General features: G+C 42.2%; 1 protein-coding gene across 5 annotated transcripts; it reads right to left on the bottom strand.

The window, feature by feature from the left end:
• Positions 1-396: 396 nt before the first annotated feature.
• On the bottom strand, positions 397-26,146 carry LOC107311979 (cilia- and flagella-associated protein 206). 5 transcript variants are annotated; one of them, XM_032443236.1, is made up of 19 exons: positions 25,573-26,146; positions 25,276-25,356; positions 23,714-23,957; positions 21,529-21,623; positions 20,878-20,985; positions 18,433-18,635; positions 12,488-12,519; positions 11,261-11,385; positions 10,482-10,565; positions 10,097-10,187; positions 9,402-9,590; positions 9,004-9,162; positions 7,970-8,178; positions 6,095-6,214; positions 4,138-4,336; positions 3,556-3,693; positions 2,065-2,258; positions 777-920; positions 397-667 (listed from the first exon to the last, which is right to left on the bottom strand). In XM_032443236.1, the coding sequence occupies exons 3-19, from the start codon at positions 23,859-23,861 to the stop codon at positions 437-439; spliced, it is 2,469 nt and encodes an 822-aa protein (XP_032299127.1). In that variant the 5' UTR covers positions 23,862-23,957; positions 25,276-25,356; positions 25,573-26,146; the 3' UTR covers positions 397-436. The 5 variants fall into 5 exon arrangements, with proteins under 5 accessions (XP_032299127.1, XP_032299128.1, XP_032299130.1 ...); XM_032443237.1 differs by lacking the exon at positions 25,276-25,356; XM_032443239.1 differs by lacking the exons at positions 9,402-9,590; positions 25,573-26,146 and having other exon boundaries at positions 25,276-25,447.
• Between the last annotated feature and the right edge of the window lie 79 nt (positions 26,147-26,225).

The raw sequence follows: 26,225 nt of genomic DNA on the forward strand, positions 1-26,225 counted from the left end.
TGTTTAGCCTTGAGAAAAGAAGGCTGAGAGGGGACTTGATCCAGGTTTATAAATACCTGAGGTGTGGGAGCCATAGTGGTGAGGCTGGTCTCTTTTCAGTAGTGCGTGGGGACAGGACTAGGGGTAATGGGATGAAAGTACAGCAGAGGAAGTTCCACACGAATGTGTGGAAGAACTTCTTTACGGTGAGGGTGACGGAGCACTGGAACAGGCTGCCCAGGGAGGTGGTGGAGTCTCCTTCTCTGGAGATATTCAAGACCCGCCTGGACGCCTACCTGTGTGACATGGTGTAGGGAGCCTGCTTTGGCAGGGGGGTTGGACTCCATGATCTCTAGAAGTCCCTTCCAACCCCAATTCTGTGGTTCTGTGATTCTGAGTATGCCTACACTCACCAGGTCTATATATATAACTAATATATTTTCTTAGATTTCTCATTTTAGTCTTTATCTATCGGTCTGGTTAAGTCCACTTTGACCATTTCAGTAGCAGCAGATGATCCTCCTCGGAGCCCAGCCAGGAAGATCTGTGGTCTGGGTACGTTGCTGGAGCTGTCCCGCTTGGTCTGGGTGCTGACGTCCTTGGGCAGGTACACCTGGGTGCAGCTCTCCCTCCTCAGATGGCTGAGATGAGTCTGCATGGAGTGCGTCAATTTGCGACGCAGATTGGCCTAAAGACACAACGAGAATCGAATCAAGCAAAATGTGATTGGAACACTTCATTAGCACCGCTCTTATACGCAGGCATTACACAGCCCGCACTTGTAACAAAATACAAACCAATTTTATAGCTTCTCTTCTCATTTCCCACTCATTCCACTCATAGGATTTCACAATAGTTGGAGGCAGGATGTGAGTATCGGTTTGAGTCCCGCTGTCACGTTTTGTGCTTGGTTTCATCAGAAGTTTATCTGTACTTCTCAACTGGATGGAGGAAAAAAAATCAACAAGCAAGTCGTTAATGAGAAGAATACAGGAGTTTAATTAAGAGAGCAGATAGAAACCTGCAAACCTGTGCATTGCAGGCAGACAATGATTTTTACATCCAATGATGTTTTTGATCCTTTGACCCCACTAAAAAGAAACCGTGTCCAAGTACCGTGTAGATGTAGCACTGAGGAACATGGTTAGTGGGCATGGTGGGGTGGGCTGATGGTTGGTCTGGGTGATCTTAGAGGTCTTTTCCAACATAAATGACTCTGTGATTCTCTGCCAGAGGTGGGATATAAACCTTATGTTTCCCACCAAGGGTCAGTTCAAGACTATGTTCTTTGCATCGCTAGGGATTTCATGATGCAACACAGAGAAAGTCTAACACACCCAACCAAGCTTCTGGATTTCACACAGTAGAACTGTAAGCTGTGCCAGGGGAGATTCAGGCTGGACATTAGGAAGTATTACTTCTTGGAAAGGGTAGTCAGGCATTGGAATGCACTGCCCAGGGAGGTGGTGGAGTCACCGACCATGGGAGTGATCAAGAAACATTTGGATGTTGTGTTGAGGAATATGATTTAGCCAGGAAGTATTGGTAATGGTTGGACTAGATGATCTTCTAGGTCTTTTCCAACCTTGATAATTCTGTGATTCTGTGAACTATCACATTCACTATTAGCAAGTTCCTTTTCATTGTGTAATATATTCCACAGTTTCTGTCTCAGATATCACTACATCCTCAACCAAAACACAGACAAATCAACTTCTAAGCTAAAGCACTAGTTAATACAGTATCTGGCATATCTTCAATTGCATTTACTTCCTGTTTCTTTAAGCTAATTTTGCAAAAATGAGGAACATCAGACATAAGATTTTCCTTGGCTAAGGATGAACAGTTCTATTTACCACTATCACAATCCTTCAGCTCCACACATTCTCCTGGTAAGAGATAAGGTGAGAATGTTAAGGGAAGATGTTTATCTACACCCTGAAGATCTGGAAGAGATGGACCAAAGGCATCCTGTGTGATAGGCAGATTATCCTCTGGGAATCACCTGTTCTTTTTATGTTCTAGAGAGAACAGACCAACCCGTAACCCAACAGTTGTTCAGCAACAGGCACGGGCAATGTGTACCTGCACATGTGGAGCAAGGTACCCAAACTGATGGTGAAGGTCGAGCAGCTGAATTAGCTCTGCGTGTTCTTTCGCTTTTTCTACATTCAGTTGAATGAACTTATCTGGATCTTGAGCAAAAATGTATGCAGATTCTTTGGAACTGAAAACATAACATCTGTCCTTGTGCTTCAAAATGCCAATAGCAGGATTTCCTAAGGAAAAACAAAACCAAAACAGTATAAACAATCCAAAAGGTGTTTTTAATCAAGGCCATACATTTCCCTCAAGTCATACTTCAAGAAATACTTCTACATTAAGAAATAATGTGATATGAGATTATAATACAAGTAGAACATTAGGTATGAAATCACCACCTGCTAATTTTCCTAATAGAAAAATAATCTTTGATGAAAATGCCAAGCTGGAGCTTCAAACCTTCTCTAAAAGAGCTACTTTCTATACCACACATAATTATAACTGTATGATATAATGACAATTAGAATATCTCATGGCAAACTGTAAATGGATTCAAAAGGCAAGTAGATAAATGAAAAATCTCTGTCAAGGATTATTTGACAGAAAGGTGCAGACGTAACATTTATCTGAAGAAACCCTGTAACCACTGACTGCTGAAACAGGGAAGAATATAACAACAGAAGGATTGTTTCTACTTAATTACTCATGGTCATCAAGTGTTCATCACTGACCACATCCAGCAATCAGACACGAGTCTGGAAAGGCCTTCAGTCCAACACAGGGCAGCTGCTCTCACATGCAGCACTAAGTGTTTAAATATATTTACACCACCATTAAATTATGTATTTGTTAATACTGCCAAGAAATTGCCATATTTTCCTCCCAGACTCCTGTAGGTTTAAAATAGCCTGCGTGGATAGGTTCCATAAAACACAGAAAATACAGACTGATGGAGTAGCTGAAATGAGACTTGTTTTCAAGACAAGTGACGTTGGACCACAGCAAATCACATCCAAACCCATTAGCTGACCACTAAGTGCAATTTTGTATTATGATCAGAGAAGACTTTGAGTACTTTGTATCTACTGCTCCAATAAATGTCCACTGTTTAAGGCAAGGATGTGTGTGTTTGCAACAAAGAGAAACAGTATTCTGCATCTGACAATTTCCCAATGACTGCATGAAAGCACATAAACAACAATAAACAAACCTGCATTCAGTTGCAATGTAGGTTACATAGAAGCACAAATAGCAAAGAGGAAACATTAATCCCTCTCATCTTGGCTTTGCTTCTGCTTGCTTGTGTCTGCTGGGACTTGAAGCCTTCCTAGCTTCTATTTTGGGCATTTTATCTGGATATTTCTTCAAGAATATTACTTTAATGGGGGAAATAATCTGGGAGTGAAAATTACATACGTGAAAATGCAGAACTCCAGCCCTGACAGAAGAGGACACTTCCAGAATATGTCTTTACATGGTCCCTAGTAGTTGTGTACATACAAAGTAAGGAGAACATTTAACTATAATGCATACCTGGAAGGGTGAGGCCTTTTACACCAATTGCATGAGCACAGAAGCCATGGTACTGGATTAAGGAATCATCAAAATTAGTGGCAGTCTCTGGAAAAAGCCATTCTTGGTTCTCGAAGTCAGAAACATCCACTCTTTTCCCTGTGGTTTAACAAGGGAAGGATTTCAGTACCACAGCATCTGATGTTTAAAATATCATAAAGATACGGGCTGAGCTGATTACTATTGTCTTCACAGCAGGATCTGCAGTGCCAAGATCCCAAAATCTCCAAATTTCAGACCTACCTTCGAAGGGATCCTAAGGAATCAGCCTGAAGGACTGAAAAATCAGTACCGAGGGATCCTGCTTCAATTAGCATTAGTTTTATTTGGCAACAGAACTGCAAAAGGAACGTAATATCAAGTACTCCTATTTTGTTTTCACCCACTCACGAATGACACATTTCCTTGAATAGAACTTGGTTTATTAGGGCTATCATCTTTACACAAATATATATATATATAATTTTGGCAAAACAAAACCGCACCACCACCATAATAATCTTGAGAAACAAAGGGAAACTCAATGGTAAGGACTTTCAGTACCTGTGGTTTCTCTTATCCTCGCCTTATCGGTTTTCACAGTCACTCCTTCCAGAAGAGATGTTAGCAGTTCCTCAGGAAAAAGCTGTGACTGGGTTTCCAAGAACTGCTGCAGACTGTTGGTCATATTTGTGAGGAAGCTTAGCAGCAGTATCTCATCCTGAAACCTGGACCATAGGTTAAAAGCTGCAACAAAAAGAGGCTAGGGAAAAAAGAAAGAAAGAGAGTTATCTGAAATCCAGAATCACATGCGTTGTGCACAACCATCCATGATACGAAAAAAGCTGATGTGATCCACAAGCCTTTCAGTACCCAGAAAGTCTGGGCTTTGAAAATGGAACTGCCACTTTAGTGTCCAAGCACCTCTGTATGGCCACAGGCCACAGTGAGATTTTTCTACCTTTCACTTCAAAGTCTTTTCCAAACAGGTTACTCCAAGACCATACCTGGAACTGAGAGCTTCACTGACACTGCAGATTTGTAACTGCAGTGAAATGAGTTATACAGGAATAAGGAGAAGCAGATAAACCACACCGACTAAACTACCAAATGAAATGACCTCCCAGCTCCTACCTTCAAAGGACCTGTCTTTGTCATTCTGCTTCCAGAGTGACCTAGTACTACAGTGGCCCAGCTATGGTGTATGTCAGATGAATGGTGTACTATCCTCCTCGGGAAGGGAAGGGAAGGGAAGGGAAGGGAAGGGAAGGGAAGGGAAGGGAAGGGAAGGGAGGAAGGGAATGGGAAAGGGTAAGGTGAAGGGTAAGGAAGGGTAAGGGAGGGGAAGGGATAAGGGAAGGTGAATGGGAATGGGAATATAGGGAAGGGAATGGAAGGGTATAGGGAATGGGAAGGATAGGGCAGGGGAGAGGTGAAGGGAAGGGAAGGTATAAGGTAAAGGAAAGTGCAAAGGAACAGTGATAAGGAAAGGAAAGGAAAGGATAAGGAAAGGAAGAAGGAAAGGAAAGGAGGAAAGAGGAAGAGGATAGGGAAGTATATAAAAAAGGAAAGGAAAGGAAAGGAAGGAAGGAAAGGAAAAAAAAAAAAAAAAAAAAAAAAAGGAAAAAAAAAAAAAAGGGGAAAAAAAAAAGGAAAGGAAAGGAAAGGAAAGGAAAGGAAAGGAAAGGAAAGGAAAGGAAAGGAAAGGATCAAAACCATTCTTTCTATAACAAACTAGAATAAAAAGAATATTAATAATATCTACTGTCTTCTGAAATAAAGGCCTACTACAAATATAGTCCTTATTCTATAATTTTAAGTGGCAGAACATCCTGCTTCTCCCCATTCCTTCAGGATTCAACTTTTCAGCAACCAGCCAAAGGCAACAAGATCTGTTTTGTAACAAGGAAATCACCATCTGCAAACATCGGAAATCAAATCACATCACACATTCTGTCTTCAGCAGAGGAGAGGAAACAACTAACCAGCTTTAAGAGAAGAAATCTAGGAAGCAGCCAGAGGGAGACAGCTTCTGAGAAGGGTAATGTGTATTCAGAAAGATTAGACTCAGGTTGGTGAACTGAATCTTCACAGACTCCTTCTGTCAACAGGGAAGAGACTAACTTTTCCAGAAGAAGTTACAGAGCCTAAACTGGGCTTCCTCCTCTCACCCACCCCTGAGGAAAGACTACCCATCCCTTCCCTCTCTCTTTACCCTTGTGTTAAAGCATGTAACAAGCACTTAAGCCTTGTGTAGATACAGGAGAAAAACTGATTTGAGCAACTCAGTGAGCAGCATAAATGTTCTCCAAATGAGAATGTCTAGATTGCAAAGTCACAAGCACATTCAGTCCCGTAGTTTAGCTGCCTGTCCAAAAATCACAGAGGGTTGTTATAATTGAGAGTAATTAATGCAGCCTTTTTCTTAACCTGGGCAAAACCACTCCTGCAAAGTATTATATAATGGTTTCATAATTTTTTAATGATTAAAGCCAAACGGGTTTTTCTTTCAAATACTTACAAAAGCTTCCTTGGTATCTACAGAGGCCTTATTCTGAATGGTGCTTTTTAACTTCCTCATTGTTGCTGTAAACTCCACATTCATCTTTGCAATTTCTTGGCGACTTGTAACTGCATCAGACTGGAAAAAGAATGGACTTCAGGTAAGAAGTATGATAATAATATCAGTAAGTATTTAGTAACAAACAAAATTATTAAAAGAAATATTTTCTTAAGCTTTATGACATACAGGATAGGCTAATAGAAAAAAATAAAATCAGTAGTTTTTAAAAGGCAAATAAAACTACCCTAATATGAGTAACAAGGAATTTCAATTGTGTTCTTAAGACTTTGGATGACCCCACAAGTGTTGGGGATTTCTACAGCCTAAAACTGAGATGATGTATGAACTGAACATAATTTTTCTTTCATTTTTCTTTTGGGAGTGAGCTTTCAGTAGAAGAAAATCCTCCTGATCCACATCTTCTTCAGGTAATTTCAGGTTGTCTGGCTTTTCTTACTAGGTATCTGATGGCAAAATCCCACATTCTCCAGTGTCTGAGCAGACTGAGTCTCAGTATGCCAATATGGCAAATGTCCTACAGTTTCAGTCCTTTGGTGATGAAATGAAACTTCCACCCCACCCCCCAGCAAAGGAAACCTCCAGAAATGAAATGGAATCGCAGTTACATTGTAACAAACAATTACAGAATCATAGAATCACCAAGGATGGAAAAAGACCCACAGGATCACCCAGTCCGACCACCCACCCATCACCAATAGTTCTCACTAAACCATGACCCTCAACACAACGTCCAAATGTTCCTTGAACACCTCCAGGGTCAGTGACTCCACCACCTCCCCGGGCAGCCCATTCCACTGCCTGACCACTCTTTCAGAGAAGTAGTTTTTCCTTATGTCCAGCCTGAATCTCCCCTGGTGCAGCTTGAAGCCATTCCCTCTAGTCTTATCAGCAATTACACAAGAGAAGAGGCTGAACCCCAGCTCACTACAACCTCCCTTCAGGAAGTTATAGAGAGCAATATGGTCACCCCTCAGTCTCCTTTTCTCCAGACTGAACAATCCCAGCTCCTTCTGCCTCTCCTCATAGGGCCTGTGCTCCAGACCCCTCACCAGCTTTGTTGCCCTTTGAACAAACTCCAGGGTCTCAGCATCTTTCTTGCAGTGAGCGGCCCAAAACTGGACACAGTACTCGAGGTGTGGCCTCACCAGAGCTGAGTACAGGGGGACATCACTTCCCTGTACCGGCTGGCAACACTGTTTCTGATGCAAGCCAGGAAGCCATTGACCTTCTTGGCCACCTGGGCACACTGCTGGCTCATGTTCAATCAATACTCCCAGGTCCATTTCCTCTACACAGTCTTCCAGCCACTCTGCCCCAAGCCTGTAGCACTGCCTGGGGTTGTTGTGGCAAAAGTGCAGGACCCGGCATTTGATCTTGTTGAGGCTCATCCCATTGACTTCAGTCCAGCAATCCAGCCTCTCCAGATCCCTCTGTGGGGCCTCACTACCCCCAGGCAGATCCACACTCCCAGCCAACTTGGTGTCATCTGCAAACTTACTGAGGGTGCACTCAATGCCCTCATCCAGGCCATCAATAAAGATCCTGAAGAGGGCAGGCCCCAGCACCAACCCCTGGGGAACACCACTCATGACCAGACACATTGCCTTTTACCTGAAAGCAGCAAAACCCAGCATGTTCAGTACTGAGATCAGCATGACAGATCATGCAGGTTCTCATACACTGAGAAACATCTAATTTTGATTGTTTCTGATTTCTTTCATTTTGATTTTTTCCAGTCCTGTGCAAGAAGACAACTCGGATACCTCCTACCTGCAATAAAACCCTGCAGGATACAAGAAGATGGTATCTCACCAGAAGGATGCGAAGGAAGGCCTCATACTGCCTCACATTGAAGAGTGCTTCTTTCAGTTTTAAAGAACTAAGCTGCTTGCATCTGTCCTCATCTTCGTGCATGGATTCCAACAGAGCAGTGTAACGGTAGGCTAGCACAAGGCAAGCATTAAGATGGTCTTCAATACATTGTGTGGCTGATGGGATGGCTTCATTCAGAATGGCTGGCACTGTTCATACAGAACAAATACAAGATACATACATATAAGGAGTGCTTGAAAACATAAGCATATGGTTGCAGTGCAATATTTCTCCCCAGTGAGGTGGTTGAATCACCATCCCTGGATGTGTTTAAGAGCCATTTGGATGTGGTGCTCAGGGATATGATTTAGCAGAGTAGAGTTAGTAGAGTTATGGTACTATGGTTAGGCTAGAGTTGGACTTGATGGTCTTCAAGGTCTTTTCCAACCTGGGTAATTCTATGATTAGAACCAAGCAGTATTCCATTTAAATATTGAACTCTATCCTTACATTCCCCAGTGTTTGCTTACTAGATTCAACCACTGTATCTTACAATAAAGCCAGAATTACAGGTGTAAGGTGTATACAGGTGAAATACAACAGTTGAGGACTGTGTGGTGTCTTGCTTTACAGTAGATGCACTTCAGTAGTGCACACTGACAGGCTTCCTCATTTGCAAAGTCCCAATAACAAAGCTAACTCTTATCCTGCTCCAAATACACCTTTTCTAAAACTGTAAGATGCCTACTGATGTTTTTAACACATAAAACAAGTAGAAAGCTGCAAAATGCAAAAGAGAACATGTTAAGAATATGTTAAGAATCTGAAGAGGTAACTCTAAATTGCTGGAATACAGATACTGCCCAAACAACTTCTAACAATTCTCATTACACTTACTCAACAGGAAATTTTCATTGGATCAGCAGTGCCCTTTCAAAATCTTAATGAACTGCTTGTTAAGGCAAAGGTGTAACTGGAGGCATTCTGGTGAAGAAGGTCAGGAACTGACAACCCAAATGCATTGTTATACTTACAGTCATCAATGCCTTTTCCTCCTTTCCCACATTCCTTGTTGTACAACCGAATTCCTGTGACTAGCATGGTAAGATTTTTTAGCTGTTGCTCTTTATCCCTCTTACTGAGTGACAGGAGAGAAACCAGAGCTGTTTGGGGGAATATACTCTGCAAGGCAGCTGGAAGGTGAGAGAATAAGGAAAAAAGTGATTAAACATGCAAAAATATCCTCTCCTGAGCAACAGCTACAGGAAGCAGAAATTCAAGGCAAATGTAGACATCAAAGCTGAGCAGTGACAGTTTGGGCAGTACGCAGTCATCACAACTTAGCACATCTGTATTTAAAGATCAACAAAACGGTGATATTTTATTCTTCAACAAGAGAAGTCAAATTTCACCAAAAAAAGCACTTACGGACCTATTACTTCCCTGACAACCTCAATGTCTGTTGGGGATCCCAGGCCAGAGCTCAGCAGCACGTAGCTAACAATCATTTCATACACATTCTTCATTTCCTCTTGTGTGCGGGGATAACTATCCGTGATGTTCCGGAGCAGAGGGGCCAACCTGCCCTCCAGAACACGACGATGCTCTCTGAGTAGTTCAGCTAAAAAAGGACAGTTAGAAAGTGCTGCCTGTACTCTTTGGAATCTGACTTACGTAGACAGGGCGATTCATAACCACAGCCAATTTAAGGTTTCTGAAGTAGTGATATGTGAAAGACATGTCCTGGGTATCATACTCTTCTATTTAACTGCAATGAAGTTAAATATTACTGGACTTACTGAGCAGATTGCTCAGTAATTGCTAACTTGGTTAAAACCACAGTTGTTGCAGCTTGTTCATAGGTCTCAATTATGGACATTGATAGGCCATCTCTTTCAGGTATACAAATGAATTTCCATGTAGTGGTTCACTAACAGATACACAGGTGCAGCCCAAGTTTTGCTTGCTGAAACACCTCACTCCTATATAGTACATTTCTCCAGGGCTTGTTATTTTGCTTTAGCACCAGCATTCATTTAAGAAGGAATCATAGCCCTACAGGGAGAAGTGAAAGCCTAAAGTCAGAATGAACTGCTTCTATTAAGATATTTATTATAGTGAAATTACCTCTGTTTGCATAGTTCAAATCAAAGTAAACTTGCATCTTAATTGTGCTCAGGGATGGGTTTGTGGTGTCAAGCAGTCTGGAAACACAGAGCTAAGGAGAGAGACAGAGAAGTGAGTTCTTTTGGATTAGTTGGGAAACTTCTCAACTGCTTACAATTGTGTGACAGGTTTCAAAACACTGCAGAGCAGTTTCCTCCATTCCCCAGACATGCAACAAACTCTATTTGTTAACCAGAGTGAATGCATAATCCTCAGCTATAGAGCTATGGTAAGAAACTTGTTAGAGCTCTGAAAATGTTTGTATCAAAATAAAATGGCATTATAGTTATGTTAAAATGATACAGTCTCATCAAAGTACTGACACTCACCATCCTGTCTGAATTACCTGGATAAGATTTTGCACATCCTGTTTTGTAAGGATTTGATCCACATTGAAGTCATTTTTTGGATCCAGGACAACAGCTTTCACCTAGAAATGGCCAAAAGAAAGCTTTTAATTTACATCGCAGCATCTACTCCTTGAAAACAGCATCTTAAAATGTGAAAAACCTCTGCTGCAGTCCATGTTTCTTTATCTTTGAGAGGAAACAAAACTGAGTCTTTTAACATTTATTTTGGTTCTCTTTGTGATTTGTCAACAGTTCATATTCCTGTCATTGCTATTCTTTGCCACAAGCCAGATTTGGGGCACACTGCCTTTTCAGGGCCTCATGTTCACATGCAGGAATGAAAATAGTTTTTCATGTTTCTTAGGCCCCATATGGTTATTACCAACAAGTCCTTCAGGACTCCTGAGGAGCTCTGAATCCCCCCTGTGGGGCAAGTGGTAGAAGTGCCGCTCTGCTACACAGGAGGCTCGAATCCCGGGGGTTGGACTCGATGATCTCTAAGGTCCCTTCCAACCTGCACCAGACTATGAGACTGTGACTGTGAGCCCAAAACAGAGTTTTGGTATGAAGTTGATGGTTTGGGCTGGAAGGGACCTTTAAGATGATGTATTTCCAACCCCCTGCTACAGGCAGGGACACCTCTCTCGAGAGCAGGTTGCTCACAGCCCCTGGTTGTTGTCCTTGCTTCCCGTTGGTGACTGGAACTCTTTGCCTCTGGTAAATGTGGAGATGGTGCACCACGTAAGCCCTGCCAGCAGCTGGGAATCGCTCTTACCATTAAAGCCACCACCGTTTCGGAGACATGGTGCCCCTGGGCGGCACACTGCTGCCCCGCTTGGCGGATGATGTGCTTTATAACCCCTTCGGACGGATCCCACGGCATTCTGAACCAACTCCACCCTGGTAGCCCGAGGAAGAAAAACCAAAGCCGGTTAGCAGAACGTCACCGGGCTTTTGTTCCACACACACGCTCCTCCTCTGGCGGCTGATCCCAATCCACCCTCCTCCAGAGCGGTGCGTTGGGTTAATATCCCATTCCCCGCCTCCCCCGCTCTCATCTCACCTCACCCGGCCCGACCCGGCAGCGGCAACCGGCGAGGAGCGCGGGCTGGAGGCGGGCGAGGCCCAACTGCTGCCATGGCGACCCAACCGCTTTGGGTTTGAGAAGCGCCTCAGAGCTGCTGCACACTGAAGGTGGGGACGGCCTTCCCTCTAGTGGTGTGTGTGGAACATTCACATACCCAGCAACGAGATTCTTGGGTTTGTGATACAGGGATTCTAAACGTTACTTTGGAGAGTCATTAAAAGCAGTACCATCACTTTAAAATCGCTGCGGATTACAGCTGGACACCAGGACTCACTCATTTAGTACTTCCATTCTGTGCTAGTGACAGGACAAGGGGGAAAAAATGGACATCTAAATGGCTACATAAATACAGAATATCAAGATAAAGTATATATGTTTACAGCCTGCTAAGATATGTGTTCTCTCTGTATCAGACTCCTAAAAGTACCTGAAAAACCCCCACAATGTGAAACTTACCCAAAAGCTTGGGTTAATAGCTGCATCTCAATGGGTACGTCTAGCAGTAAACTTGTTCATGTCCCAATCAAGTAAAACCTGCCCAAGCCACACCTTAAAATATAAGCAGCATATCAAACATCTACATGATACTAGTTGGAATGATAATGTACTCAGGGCATGCAGGCAAAAAATAGCCTCTTGCTTTGTCTCTGCACTGTAGCCTTAATTCTAATAAAGACAGACATTCCTAGCACCCACATCTGTGGCTACATCATCTGGGGGTGAGGCAGTCATGGGACTATGTTGACTGTAAAAAATTCCATAGTCTGGTAGCTCAGAGCAGCCTTGTAATGAGCTGCAAGAGGGGCTTCAGACCAGCATGTGAAGGCTGAAGCTCTTTCCATGTGCTGTGGAAGTCTGGATCTGGTTGGAGGCTTACAGAACAAGAAAACGTGCTTCCTTCTTATCTGTACTTACAGCTGCAGAGTGAACGCTTCCACCATTTGGAGCTGAGAAGAGAAAAATACAACAGGTAAGAGAAATAGTCTATGCATGGATGGGGGTAAAATAGGGCTTAGAGATGACTTTACATGTGTATGGTGTTTTCTCCCCTCTGCTGCATGCACACACTGACTTTACAAGATGGTCACTTCCAGAGGGAGAGAGAAGAAACTGCAACCAGATATTATGCAAGAAGTTCCTGACTCCTGCACACATCACTGAAGGTGGCCTTTAAAATCTGTCCAGTCCATTTAAAAGTCTCAGCCACTTCTGCAGTACGCAGTCATCAGATTCAATAAGATAGCTTGCAAATAAAGGGAAAAGCAAATAGTTTTGCCAGCCTCAGTAGAAAAACACATTGATTCTGGCCAATGCTCAGCTTTTCCAGTACAATACGGTCAGTATTCCATACTTCCAAGACCCACTCCAAGTCACTTGACATATTGTTGCTTAACCAGAACCAAGCACAGGAACAGCTGAAGCTCAGGCTTTCAGGCTTTTACAGTATTAGAGGGCTTTTGTTTGGGAGAATCTTTGAATAGCACACATTCCAACATCTTAATTTTCAATTTAAAGCTGGGGGCATGTACTGAAAGATTTCTGCTGGCGTGCATTGGAATCTCAGGTTATTTTCTGTCCAGATGGAATAGAAAAAAGTTTCACCGTCTCTGTGGCAGCTGTCCAGGAATCCTCTGGAGAGACTGTAGTGGTCCCATGTCCCACTATGAAAGGACTCCAGCTCCTCATTGTGCTCAGTGAAAGCCCTACAGAGGATGGGCATGTGGCAGCTTGCACAGCACAGATACAGATTAAGGTCTCGGCCACGCGGATGCATCTCTAATTGACCAGTAATTATGTCAGTGAATTAGAGTTCATGTCCCACTGGCGGCAGACTGGGTGGCTGGTGGTTTTGGTAACATTGCAAGGTTTTCAGCAGTCAGCCAGGAGCTCTCTGGGATGCTGCCAATGCAGCCAATTTTGGCAGCAGAACTAAAGGCATGAGAACTTTCCCTTGGCAGTAAAGTTAGTTACTCTAAGCTTTCACTTGAGAAGCTCCGCTTACGGAAGTATTGAAGCTTTTTCCATTGAGTCATGCTTTGAAACACATGGAAAGCACAGGAATTTTCTGCTCTTGACTGTGGCAATTGGTTTCAATTAACATGGGTTGTAGCAGAAGGAACTATCAGTTCAGGTCATTATGGAGGTTAGACTCCTCTCATTAACAGTTTTCCAGACCATCTGGAGACTCTGTCCAGGACAGGTCAGCAAGTCTTGACTACAGTACTATTTAATAACCAAGATACAGCTGTAACTGAATGTATTGATATTCATGAATATTACTCCTTTTCCATTCTCAATTATCTATAGACAATTATCTATAGTCAAATTACTATAGACAAATTAATTCAGTCCTGTGTGGAGCCAGAAGTTGGACTCAACGATCTTTACAGGTCCCTTCCAATTCAAGATATTCTATGATTCTATGGTTTAAATATAACAGCCACCAAACAGAATATGCAACTAATATAAATTGCTTATAAGACTAATGGCTTAGCAGTGATCAAACACACTGAGGAAAGAGAGACAACTATTTTTTTTGTCTTTGAACAGACTCCTCTTCCCTATTACAATGATGGAGTCAGTTGTCTTTACTTTCTGGTGCCATGTCATTAGCACAAGGCTGCGAGGTTTTAAGTGTATTTATAGATCAAAGTCAAAAGCCAAACACATTTACAGTTTGTTATATTTTCTGTCATTGAATTTAAGAGTTGCCCTTTAAAGGAAGACATCTAGGGTTGTTAATTTAATGCTAGACTCATCCAGTTTATTGCTGACAATTGTTCATGTGACTTAGTTTCTTGCAGAGAAGCAAGTTCTGTAAAGGAATAAAAAAAACCCAAACACTGAAATGGAATCAGTCTCAGGGATGAAAGAGTTTAGGAAAAGCTTAACACAAACATGACTGCAGTATCCAGCTCCTTTAAATTCTGCTCATGACTGACTATAATGCATAAAACATGCCAGCAAGCGTTTACCTTGTTCTCTGTTGAATCAGGAGTAAAGGTCCTGTTTCATTACAAACAATCTGCACAGATCTGTTTTGCCTAAACTCTCAGCTCCCCCTTTTTAAAGAGGATCAGGACTCTGATACAGTTCATAGCGCCAGAGCAGACAGCAGGGCCAAAACTAAAGAAGAGGATGGGAAGAACAATACAGTTTTACCACAAGACACTTTGTTCTGTGAAAATATGGCATCACACAGAATCACAGAATCACAAAAATAGCCCAGGTTGGAAGGGACCTCAAGGCTCATGAAGATCGTGTCCTCACCTCATCTCCTAGGTTAAAAGCCAACTTAAGGAGAAAGTGAATGCGGCACAAGCAGAGCATCATTGCATTTACTTTCATGTTCGACTGGCACCATCTAAGAACACTGCTGTTTGAATGAATGTTCAATGAGCACCCGCTGAATACCATCAAACTAAGCTCTGAATTCAGAAAAAGATGGCTAAGGAGACATTCTAGCTAGCTGACCTGAGTTAACAAGTGCAGGAATCTTGATTCCTCAGTGCAGCAGGTGAAAGCAGCAAGTCAGGAAAAGCAAGTATTGGCTGTCCGAAATATTAGACCTTAGAGGAAATCCTTCAAGAAATGCTGCCCAGGGATATTTAAAGCTATGTCTGTAAACAAAGACTTGTGTGATCATTTACAAAGTCAGCCTGGGAACATAAAACAACAGGTCACTTGTGGAACAATATTTTTGGAGTCCACTCCCTAGCCTTCTTCTCATAACAGTCAGATGTAAAAGTTTAATGTAATTACATGCTCTAGTCAGAGCATTTGAGCTAGAGTTTAAATGTCTGTTAGCCAGCATTAATGCCAGTTGCTCCATCACTTGCACCGTTCATAATCACTTGATGCACTTTGTGCTTAGTCATTGAAGTTCTTTTACTCAATCTGTATTTTGATTAGCAGCAAACGCAATACTGGACTGCTGGTAATTAAACACAGCAAAAGAAACTGCATCAGTAACCTAAATCACAATTACCCTTTTATGTATGAGTGTATGGTAGGTGTATGCATGGACAAGGCATGCTCGTTCTGCAGTTTGGTGCCCTGGAAACTCTGCAGTCAATTGCCTGACACGCACAGAGAGTATGCACTCACACTGCAGACATTGCTCACATCATTAGTTTGTTTCACACTTCATTTCTCCCTGTGAAGCATTTAGAGTTTTCACGGTCTGCATATCCTCCTTTAAAGATACTGCAGATCTCTTCTGCAGGCCTTTGAGGAGCTAATGAGCAAGATGTCTCTAGTATATTAATTAGCTGCTTATCCGCCACACTCTACAGCTCCCTGCTAGTTCAGCTGCTCAGCTCCAGTAATTAGACAACCCACGTTTCAGTCTTTCACAGCACTGCTACAGACAGAAAGATTCATTGTACCGGGACACAAAAACTCTGGTATTTCTGGGAATTTTAGACATATCTTGAATAGAGATACCCTGCTTTCTGTATTATTCATTGCAGCTCCCTGTTCTAGGATACACCCAGCCATCAATACGTAACATCACCGGTGCCATAGCATCCAGATGTTATCTTTATTTGCCTCATCCCGACTAGCAGTCAAAAAGCATGTATTCATGTTCAGTTTGATTCAGAATGCAAGTAATGTGGGTAGTGTTACTTTTCAGACAATAGTCCGTCTCAAACAGCACCAAAATCCAACAACAAGCATATGCTGTCTCTGCTTTACACAGTGAAAGCCTTGCCTCTATGTTCAAACTGCCAATTTTCATTAGGTATCACCCGCTTGCACACTCACCTGTTTCAACAGGTAAGTATCTCACATGCAAAGATCTGTAGAACGTGAAAAATTGACTTTTCTTTCCCCCCTTCCCCCCCCCCACAGTACTTAACTGTGATTAATATCATGCAGTGAGTACAACTAGAAGGGGAAAAAAAATCTCTTAAACTTGGCTTAGGTAGATATATTCACTTCTATGATATTTCTATGAAATATCGAATGGTGTTCATTACAAATGGCTCTATATGTCCAGCAGTGATCCTACTGCTAACCAGCACAGACGCCAAGCTGTGGTTCCATCCATCTCCACACAACCAAGCATTATTAAGGCTTGCTGCACACAGCCAGGCTTAAGAGGACAAGCTGCTCCTTAGCAGAGTCATTGCAACTGCATGCTAACATTTGAAAATAGTAAAAAAAAAACAAACATGTTTTTTCCTTTCCCAAAAGGCAAGGAGAAGTAACACCACTGCCCAAAAGGCTGTTATAAACTGTGCATGCACCGGCAGGTAAGAAGTTGACCCCAGAGCAGGCTTGCCATGTCTAGGTGTACAGACACAGGTGATCAGATATCAACTCCCTGTCACATGGGTCCAAACGTGCCCCTAGGGCTGTAAGCCAAGAAGGATATAGGATATGCCCTCACAGTGATGCTTGGCTCGGTCTAGATGGCTTAGGGATTCAGGACTAACGTGAACCACAGAGTACTCTTAGCTCAAGAGTAGACAGTCAGAGTCTCTATCAGTTACTTAATATAGTGGCAATTATTTTTCTCTAAATATTTTTTCTCGAATAAAAATTCCAAACACACTCATGCAATTCGGTGAACTGCGATGAATTTATTTTTCAGCGTCACCTACTTGAAGCGCTATTTACTCATGGCTGTGACTCTCACTCTCTCAGTACCAGGTCTCTTAAATTCATTGTCAATGACTTCTGCTTCTTTTGGCATGTCCTTTGGTTGAAATGCTGATCTGTGTGGCAGAATAAAATCTGCTTGTCCTGGGGACAGGTTAGGAAAGGTCGCATCAATATATTTTTGAAAAGCTAGTCTTGTTGCTTGTATTTCAATTTCCAGACTGTCCTTCCAAGCTCTCATCTTTTCCAGTTTTTGTTCCAGAGTTTTTACCTGATCTTCAGCTGTTTTCAGCGTAATCAGCACTTTTTCCAGTTCATAAAGATGTACAGCCTTCAGTTCTTTCATCTGTCTTTCCATTTCAATCTGATTCTCTCTTTGTTTGATACTCGGGGCAATGTTCATCTCATTACATTTGCCTCTGTTTAATTGCTCTATTGTCTTACGATACAGTTCCTCAGCTAACATGTTTTCTTCTTTGAGCTGTTCTATATGCTTTCTATTTTAAAAAGAAGAAAATCGTGGTATGGAACACCTGCTATTAAAGATTATAAAAAATAAAACAACTGATCTGTTCCAAAAATCCTTCTTATTCAACTACAAATATACATGAAATCAAGACTTACAAAGGACCTCTGTAATAGAACAGAGTAATAAAAGAAGGCTGCTGTTGACACAGAGGAGGGTAGCTAGGTATCCAATTGCAGAAGACTCTGCTTCTGCAAGGATTTCCAGTGATATTTTAATGATGACTGTTTCCAGATGAAAAAACGTAACTTAAAGGACTAATATTTCATGCTTCATCTATTTCTCTCTTTAGGCTGACATTTAAGAACACAGTCATTTTTCAAATAGACTTTGAACAACTCTGCCTCCAGGTAAAACTGCAGCCTTGAAGTGAAACATAAGAACCGATTTTTAAACTGCAGATCATCTATAATTTTTTTTTAAGTTGTATCGAGAACATCTTTCTATAAGCAGGTCAGTAATAAGACATGGAATTTATAACACAAAACATTATGGAAGCTGTTCACCAGAGCTGGCCCAGGGACATGTAAGGAATCAGGCACTGTTAAGGCTACAGAGACAAAGAGTTAAATGTAAAGGAGATAAGTTCTGCCCCCTGTTATTTTTTCCTCCACTGCTTATCTATGTGATAGAGTCTTTTCCTAAAAGATCTGCCATACTGACATAGCAGGCCGTTTTCTCTAGCACGGCACATCTACCAACCAAGTCAGGAAAGCACTAGGAGTACCTGTGCTGCATGGCCGCCTCACTCAGTGCCACCTCCCTCTCCTGCTTCCTGGCTTTGGCCACCTCTTGCATCTTCTCCTTGGCACACTCCATCAGGGCACACCGGAGCTTGTGAGCCATGCGCTGCTCCATGGCTTCAATCTCTCTCCTCTTTTCCTGCTCCATGTACTCCTTCATCTCTGCCTTTGCCTTCCTCACCGCTTCCTAAGCAAGGTTAAAATTAGATGTGAGCAGCAGTTACTATTTATTGTTTAGTCACCTTTAGGCAAAGCCCAGCAGAACAACAGCCTTCAGGAAGATATTACGGGTTAACTACAATGATTTGTTGTAAGGTCATAGGTTGAGTGGCCAGAGCTTAGTCAGCAGCTCAGGACTGTGGTGTATCAAAGGGAAATCCACTGGGAATTTTATATGGTGGTATTCACAGTAACTAACACACACACACATCCCAAATAAAAATTCGGAGCTGTTTTTAAAATGTAACTAAAATTCTGGTACCTTTATGACTGCCTGATGCCAATTCAGGCAGTAAAAACTGTTGTTTCAGTACCCACAGGTAGCATGTCCTCTGCTTCCATGCAGCTCTTCTCACCACATTAGGCCCTTTGGATGTCTTCCTAAGACCTTGCTTTGCATTACTTAGAGATTCTCTGCATCTTTCAATACCAGTAAACAGGGCACTAACCTAATCATGCCTTTAAAAGCATGACTCCACGTCATCCATGTTTTATGCTTAAGACAATAAACATTCCCTGATACACTTTCTTCACAAGCTCACATGGCTGGTGACATGGTTCAGAGTGAGATGAAATCTGGTCCTTGCTATGCCCGTCAGCAAGATACTGCTTGATTTGGTAAATAAAGGTATGGCAGTGCTATTCTTAGGTGGTCTGGATGGACATACATACATGAAGAATATCAGACAACTCCACTTATACCAATATACATCTGTTGCCATCTGGTAGGCCGCGTAAATCCCTACCAAGTCCAATGACCCAGGAAAGCAGCTCAGCCCACCTAACTCTCTGCTCAATTACATATGATGCTTTCCCACCATTTACATTTTTGTGAATAATGGCTGGTTGTCTACTGCTGAGAAGCGGAGTGAAAAATACTAGGGAAGAAGCCTACAAGCCTACAAGAAGCCCAGCTAAAGCCACTGCTGCAGAAAGACAGCTCTGAGGACATCAGCAGAAGGCAATTGTCCTGTGTAGTTATCCTACACATGAAAGAATTTCCACCATTCACTCAGTGAGAGGCATTATTGCCTGCCACTGTTTGCTTAGATAGATGTTGAGTAAATGTACTGCCATCACCTCTGCAAGCTACAAGCAGCCAGCTCACATCTAAACTGAACTGCAATAAAGACAAATGACTGAACGTGAAACATGCGCCCTCACTTCACTTATATCTGCCTTTTCTTATGTTTCAGTTGTAGAATTCTCTCTCTGCTCCCAAGAAACTGGGGCCAATTTTTTCCCATGCAAATAATACGTGTTCAAACCCTGAGCACTGAGTTCTACAAAAATGTATAATAGGCTTATGGCATGTAATTGAATGGTTAAACACAAGGAACTGAGCTTCTGCCAACTATTGTCAGCAGATGCTGTGACAGCAAAAGACAGAGCTCCCTTGGAAAGTAGCTCCATAAAATGAAGTGAGCTCTGCCAGAAACTTAAGACCACTGTAAACTTCACTGCTTTTCCTCTTGAAATGCCAAGCACGGTGCTGTGACAGCATGCAGTACAAACAGCCAGCTATTTAGAATCTTGTACGCAACAAAATACCCAAGCAAACACTCTGGCAATTCCCTGTGGGCACCTTATCAGCTGATGGAAGGCAGTGCCAGCAGTATGCAGCCTGGTAATACAGAGCAGCGAATAGGGAACTCTGCTGCCTTCCTCTCTCCTCATACGTACTGCTGGGTCTTCTTCCAGATATCCAAACAGCCATGCAAAGTATGTGCTAAATGAGTATAGAAATACAAAGCTGCAGTTGGTGTGCTTAATTTAGAAATACACGTATGCTGGCAGTTTTCCTTCTCCTCTGCTGCATCATTTAGACTCCAGATTCAGTATATCGGATAAATGCTTTGATGTACACATCAGAAGAGACTTAAACTTAAGCCTGTGTTTAACTAACCTTAAGAAGTGCACCTAATCAGCTTAAGTGGCTGGCTCAATGAGGGCCTTACAGCCAACTTCCAACAAGGTCCACAAACTTGATTCAATTAAAAAAATAAAAAGTGAAATGTGCTGAAAGCAAACTAAAAATCCAGCTAACTGAGAGCTGGAGTTCACACCTCAAATGAATGAAGGTCCTGGTTATCTCAAATATAAAAAAATCCCACATATTTTTAACATAGACTTCTTCTTTTGACATTCTTATGTGTCAAGAAGATAATTCAATCATATTTCCAACGTAAAGAAAGCAAACTGTTCCATACCCTTATTTCCTTCTCGAGTTTTTGTTTAAGGTCTTGTACAAAGGCACTGTAGTTAGCAGCTGACTCCTTGAGAGCTTTATCTACTGCATCTTCTTTGTATTGTTCAGCCTTTAAAACAAGTTATTACATAAATATAACTGCTCATGCTCTATTAACATCCTAAGATGAAGCAGAGGTTATGTAATTGATAGTTTCGTATTTTCTATTTAAAAAATCAGGGCAAAATAATTTCAGCTGTATGGTAACACACATTTTGTTCCCTTTGATAATTCAATCACAGTGATCCCTGTTCAGAATGCGCTCAATACAATAGCACTGAGCTGCTACTAACCACTAACTATAGAGGTTTAACATGAAGGGCAGTTTCAGAATCTTGCACAGCACTACAGGGAACAACTTCACTAGCCAATAACTCTGGCATGCTGTAGAGGCCATTTCTTGGTCAGAGGTAAAATTTGTTGCTGGTTCAAAGTAAGCTTTGTTGAGATCAGAAACTGGGAATACGTGCACACACAAATATGTGCACCCAAAAATCTGAACAAAGAATGAGCAGAAATTAATAACAACTCTGTTGCCACAACTTCCATGTTGTTTATTAATTATTCCAAAGAATCAACATTGTTTAAGTGACTGTAGTGTAATTTAACTTACCTGAGACCAAAGCTCGGCTTTCATTTTTTCAATGCGGTCTTGTATCTCTGCTTCCTTCTTTTCACGCTCCTCTTGTTGAATGCTTGCTCCAATCTCTGTACAACCAACAAAAGGGGATCACACACAGCAAATAACCAGAATGCTGAAAACTCTGCCTTCTCCTCTCACTGCTTTCTTTGGTTCTACAGCTAAGTTAAGTACTAAAAGCCTAAAACCCATGCAGTTTAATTTCATATACATGTAGGTAATCATATGATAGCTTATGAGGTTCCACAGATGTAATAATACAAGTTGGTCTCTAAAGAAAGGCCTTATGGAATTAGGATACAGTCTTGGCTCAGAACTTAAGAATAATTAAATCCTCTTTCTGAAGGCACACTTTTTAACATTCCAAAGCTGAGGAAGATGCTCAGATGCCTTCATGCTGCTCTTGGAGCACACGAGAAATAATGGCCTGGTGGACATTCTTTAGGTACTTGGCACAGAGCACACACAGAAAAACTCCTCTGCCTTTGGCGCTGCTGGACCCAAGGAAGGCCTTCTGGAAAGAAGGAGTGGAGCAACAAGAATTGAACCATGCCACTGTGTCAAGAGTAGGATGGGGGTTACTCCCTTAGGGTAACACACAGTGGGGGTTCTAAATAAGGTATTAGCACCACCATCTTCTCCTGGTGATAAAAGCAAGCAGACAGCCCTGCTTGTTCAGGCTGACCTTCAGCACCAAGGATTGCCCAGAAGAGGACAAGACGCTGAAGAGAGGTGGATAAAGTTAACTTCCTGCAATGCAAAACCCCATCTCAAAAAAGGGAACTTCTGATCCTCCCCCTTTCCTACTGAGTGTCTTGCCTAAGCATTGCCTTGGATCCCATTCTCCATGCTTGACAGCGCTGAAGAGTCACATATTCTTACCCTAAGTTATTAAGAAAACAAAAAAGGACCTGAGGATTCAAGCTTTCAAACAGCCAGTGCAGGGCTGAATCTCCCTCTTTCGCTCCAACCTTCCCCATCCACTTTATGGGTGGGCAGAGTCCTTCCACGGAGCTAACATAAAGTACATGGAAAAGAGTAGAAGAATGAGACAAGGGGTCAGCTGATCTAAATTAGCAAACTAAACCTAAGTCCAACAATGTAGAAATCTCAGCAAGAAGCACATTGTGCCCTGGCTGCTTGGCTTTTCCCCAGTTCATTATACTAAGCAGTAACAAGAAAATAACTTAAAAAGACTTCCTAGAGCTTTCTGGATGTGTTTTACATTGTCAACGCAGGGCAAAGGCTTTGCCTCCTGAGAAATACCCAGCATTCACCCCATTCCTCTCAGCACACTGGCAATCTCCTGCTTGTTTAAGAGAGAAACCAAACACACTCCCATTGAAACATGTGTTAATTAAAATTCACGGTGCAATTTCTACAAAACTTTATACCACTGATCAGAAACCCCTATGATAATTAGGCATAGCTTACAAATACGCTTCAGGCTTGTGTTAGATCCTCACACATAGGAATGCAACCATATGTTTTCCTTCATCTTTGAGGTTACAGTTCTGCTGTGCCAGAAAAACCAACCCTCAGCTTTGGAGAGCGTTCCTATCAGCATGCCATATCATTCTTTGGAGCCGTTTGTCAGATGCTAAGCTCAGCTTATGTAGCGATAATGCTTCTTTTTAAACCTGTGATCATGTTTAAGTTGTGCTATGTGTAACACAGACATAATATTGAGATTTAGGATGACAACTCTGCTAAAATAGCAGGACAAAAGACTCCTTTTGTTTATAATTCTATCAATACGGATGGAAAAATCGGTTTTGACTGAAATAAGGTTTGAACTTGGCTCAAGTGATGGTCAACAACCAGACTCAGGTATGAGAAGGTGGGATTCAGGATGCAGCAGCCTATCTGTAGAATGAGAGAATGATCTTTGCAAATGTCAGCCAAATGAGCTTTAGAAAGCATTTGCTAAGACTTGCATCTAATTCTGCTGCACACTTCATTGTGCACAAATCCAAATGCCTTCATGCACCACAGGACAGCTGACCCTGCCTCCCTCTGAATACGCAGGATTTAAGTGCATTCAGAAGGTTGCTGCAGTTTTCTCACCCAGACAGCCTACATGAGTCCTGGACAGAGAAGCACTTTGAGTTTTCCTAATTCTCAGAGTATGAGACAAGGCTTTCAGAAACAAACTCACCCAGTATATCATGATGAGTGTAATAGCGTGTCCTGAAAGGTTTATACTCCCGAATCCGATCAAAAGTAGCTTTAGAAGGCGGCGGTGGTATTATTTTGGAACATACAGAGCAGCAAACGAAGGAATCCAAATCTGGGCTTCTAATCATTGTGGTGTGCTAGTGCTTTTTTGCAATACGGTCACTGAACTGCCAGAACTCTACCCTGGATAGATGTCTTGCTTGCAGGCCAACTCTTTATTGTTGCTACAAAAAAAAAAAGCATGCAAGCCAGGGATGAGTGGGAAGCCACTGACTTGTTTTCTACCCAGTTACTGGAAATGCTTGCCTTCAGATTGAGATTCACATGCTGTCAGCTCAGCAACGCACAGAAGATGCAGGCAGATGAGGGAGGTTTGTGTGAAGTGACCCCTTCCAGCCCTGGTACAGCCCCCCACATAGCAACTGTTACCAGGTGGGACTCTGTGCTCACAGAGCTTGCCTGGTAATAGTTCAGCAGCAGCCCAGCAGGCTTTGGCTTTGTAGCGCAGCTTTTTGTTGCTGGATGTCAATAATTCCCATTCAAACCGTGTTCTCAGAGGAGATTTTAGGAGCAGAACAATAGCTGCTGCTTCAGATGTCCGAATCATAGCATTTTGTCACTGCTATTGGTAAAGATGGGGAAGTCAGCACAGAAGATATGGGACAGGCAAGGAGCTGAAAAAGCCTCTGCACGGGAGACCATTCTGACTCAGTTCCTGTCAAGTCAGCTATCATCCCTTGTAAATATTTATTACTGTACTGAAAATGAAATTGAGGGAAACAGGGCAAAAGAGGCTGTCTCGGTGCTGTTTGCTTATCCTCCAGATGCACAAAGGGAGCAGTGCTTTGCTTTCAACCTGAACAAATTTTACTGCTCATGTAGTTCTCCTTGGGTGTATTTTTTTGCCTAAGTCCCAATTCACACATCACTGTTGTGTGTATGAATCAGGGAACTAAAACAGCAAACGCCAGTATTAATACCATAGTGACCATTAATTTAGTACATTTGCATTGCTTCATCTCCTATTTATGTGTCATAATGTAAGTGACATCAAGGAAGTCACTTACATGCAAATAAATACGGAGATGGTACTTAAAAATAAGAACAAGTCTCAACATTCACTCCTCCTCCAGTCTGGGCACTATCAAACTTCACTTCCTTCTTCACTTCCTTCCAACCCACAACTTCTAGATCCACACTCAGCCCACAAAATGTAGGTCAAAATTTAAGAATTCAAATCCCACATTTTTCCCAAAATATGTGAAAATGAGATTGGGCTTCCTCACTTTGAATCATCTGCATGTAGAAGGATCAAATTGTGTATTTAAAAAGCTTAGAGAAAAGCTGGTCAAAGGCCTTTTTTTGTGGCATTTTGCAATCATTCAGTTAAGTTCCTGCACACATACCAGACTCACACATGTTAATGGCTACCATCCTGCGTAGCCCTTCTTGTAGGACTAATTCTAATAACCCACCACCTCCTTAAAAAACACATTCTACAGGATACGCAGAGCATCTGAAGGTTCAGAGTATTCAACTTACCTAATAATTCTTTCACCAACCAAGAGGCAAGCCATCTCCTTTCTGCATGCTTTTGGATTTGCTCTGAGGCCCTGCCGTAGGCTGTCAAAGGGGAATACACTTTAAAGGCTTTCTGAAGCTTTTCTATAGCTCACTTCACTTCTCATATGGGAGCAGCTAAACCAAAGTCCAGCTGAACGTAGCATACACTTAGAAAACTTGGACAGGAGAAAAATCACATGTTCAGAAGAAAGGATTTAGATGGAGATACAGAGAAATCCCATAGTGATTCTGCTATCCCTCAAGGTAGTCTGTTACCTTTTTGCTACCTTCAATAATACTTTTTTTCCCAGAAGCAAATCCCAGAGTAGCAAAGCAGATGCCCTTCACATGTCACTTTCCTTCTTGGCCCAACAGAATCCACTTTGGCCAGAAGACGGCTACAGGGAGGTCTCTCAACTTCTTGGGTGCCCTTGAAGACAGTGTAAATATGAGGAGCTGAATGGGGGGGAAAAAAAAGCAACCAGATCAGTAGCAAAGGTTTGAAGTAGAAATAAGCCCCAGACTGGTATGCAGCACCCACCACACATTCTGTCCTGCCACAAGTGTCAGACGCAGATGTAGCAGGCCTCAGTGCTGGAACAGGGCAGTACCCACCTGCACAGCTCCCTCAAGGCAAAGAAGAGCAGGAAGGCTTTTGTGGGCCCACCTCCTGCACTAAGGAAACATCACAATTACTTCCCCCCAGCCACTCCCACAGGGCACCATCTGATAAAGATCTTCATTAGATCCCACCTTAAAGTTACTTTTACCTGCAACCCTGTATTGATCAACTTTCAAAAGATCAGGAGACCAATGTTTTCTTTCCACACAGTGCACTGCGTACTCCAGTTTAAAAAACTCCCTGTTTTCATTTAGCAAAAGCAAAGAGGAAAATGAGTTGAGCCACATGAATTTCTGAGGCATTTACC

This window comes from Coturnix japonica, chromosome 3 (genome assembly GCF_001577835.2).
Source record: "Coturnix japonica isolate 7356 chromosome 3, Coturnix japonica 2.1, whole genome shotgun sequence".
Lineage (NCBI taxonomy): Eukaryota > Metazoa > Chordata > Aves > Galliformes > Phasianidae > Coturnix > Coturnix japonica.

Bases quoted from the DNA above. Each gene is read 5' to 3' on its own strand.
- LOC107311979 (XM_032443237.1), bottom strand. From the start codon at position 23,861: ATGATTAGAAGCCCAGATTTGGATTCCTTCGTTTGCTGCTCTGTATGT. The intron at 12,520-18,432 runs GTACTCCTAGTG...TTCTCTTCTCAG, and splicing joins GAGGCGGCCATGCAGCACAG to CTCCAAATGGTGGAAGCGTT. The intron at 668-776 runs GTTTGTATTTTG...TTGTGTCTTTAG, and splicing joins GAAGAGAAGCTATAAAATTG to GCCAATCTGCGTCGCAAATT.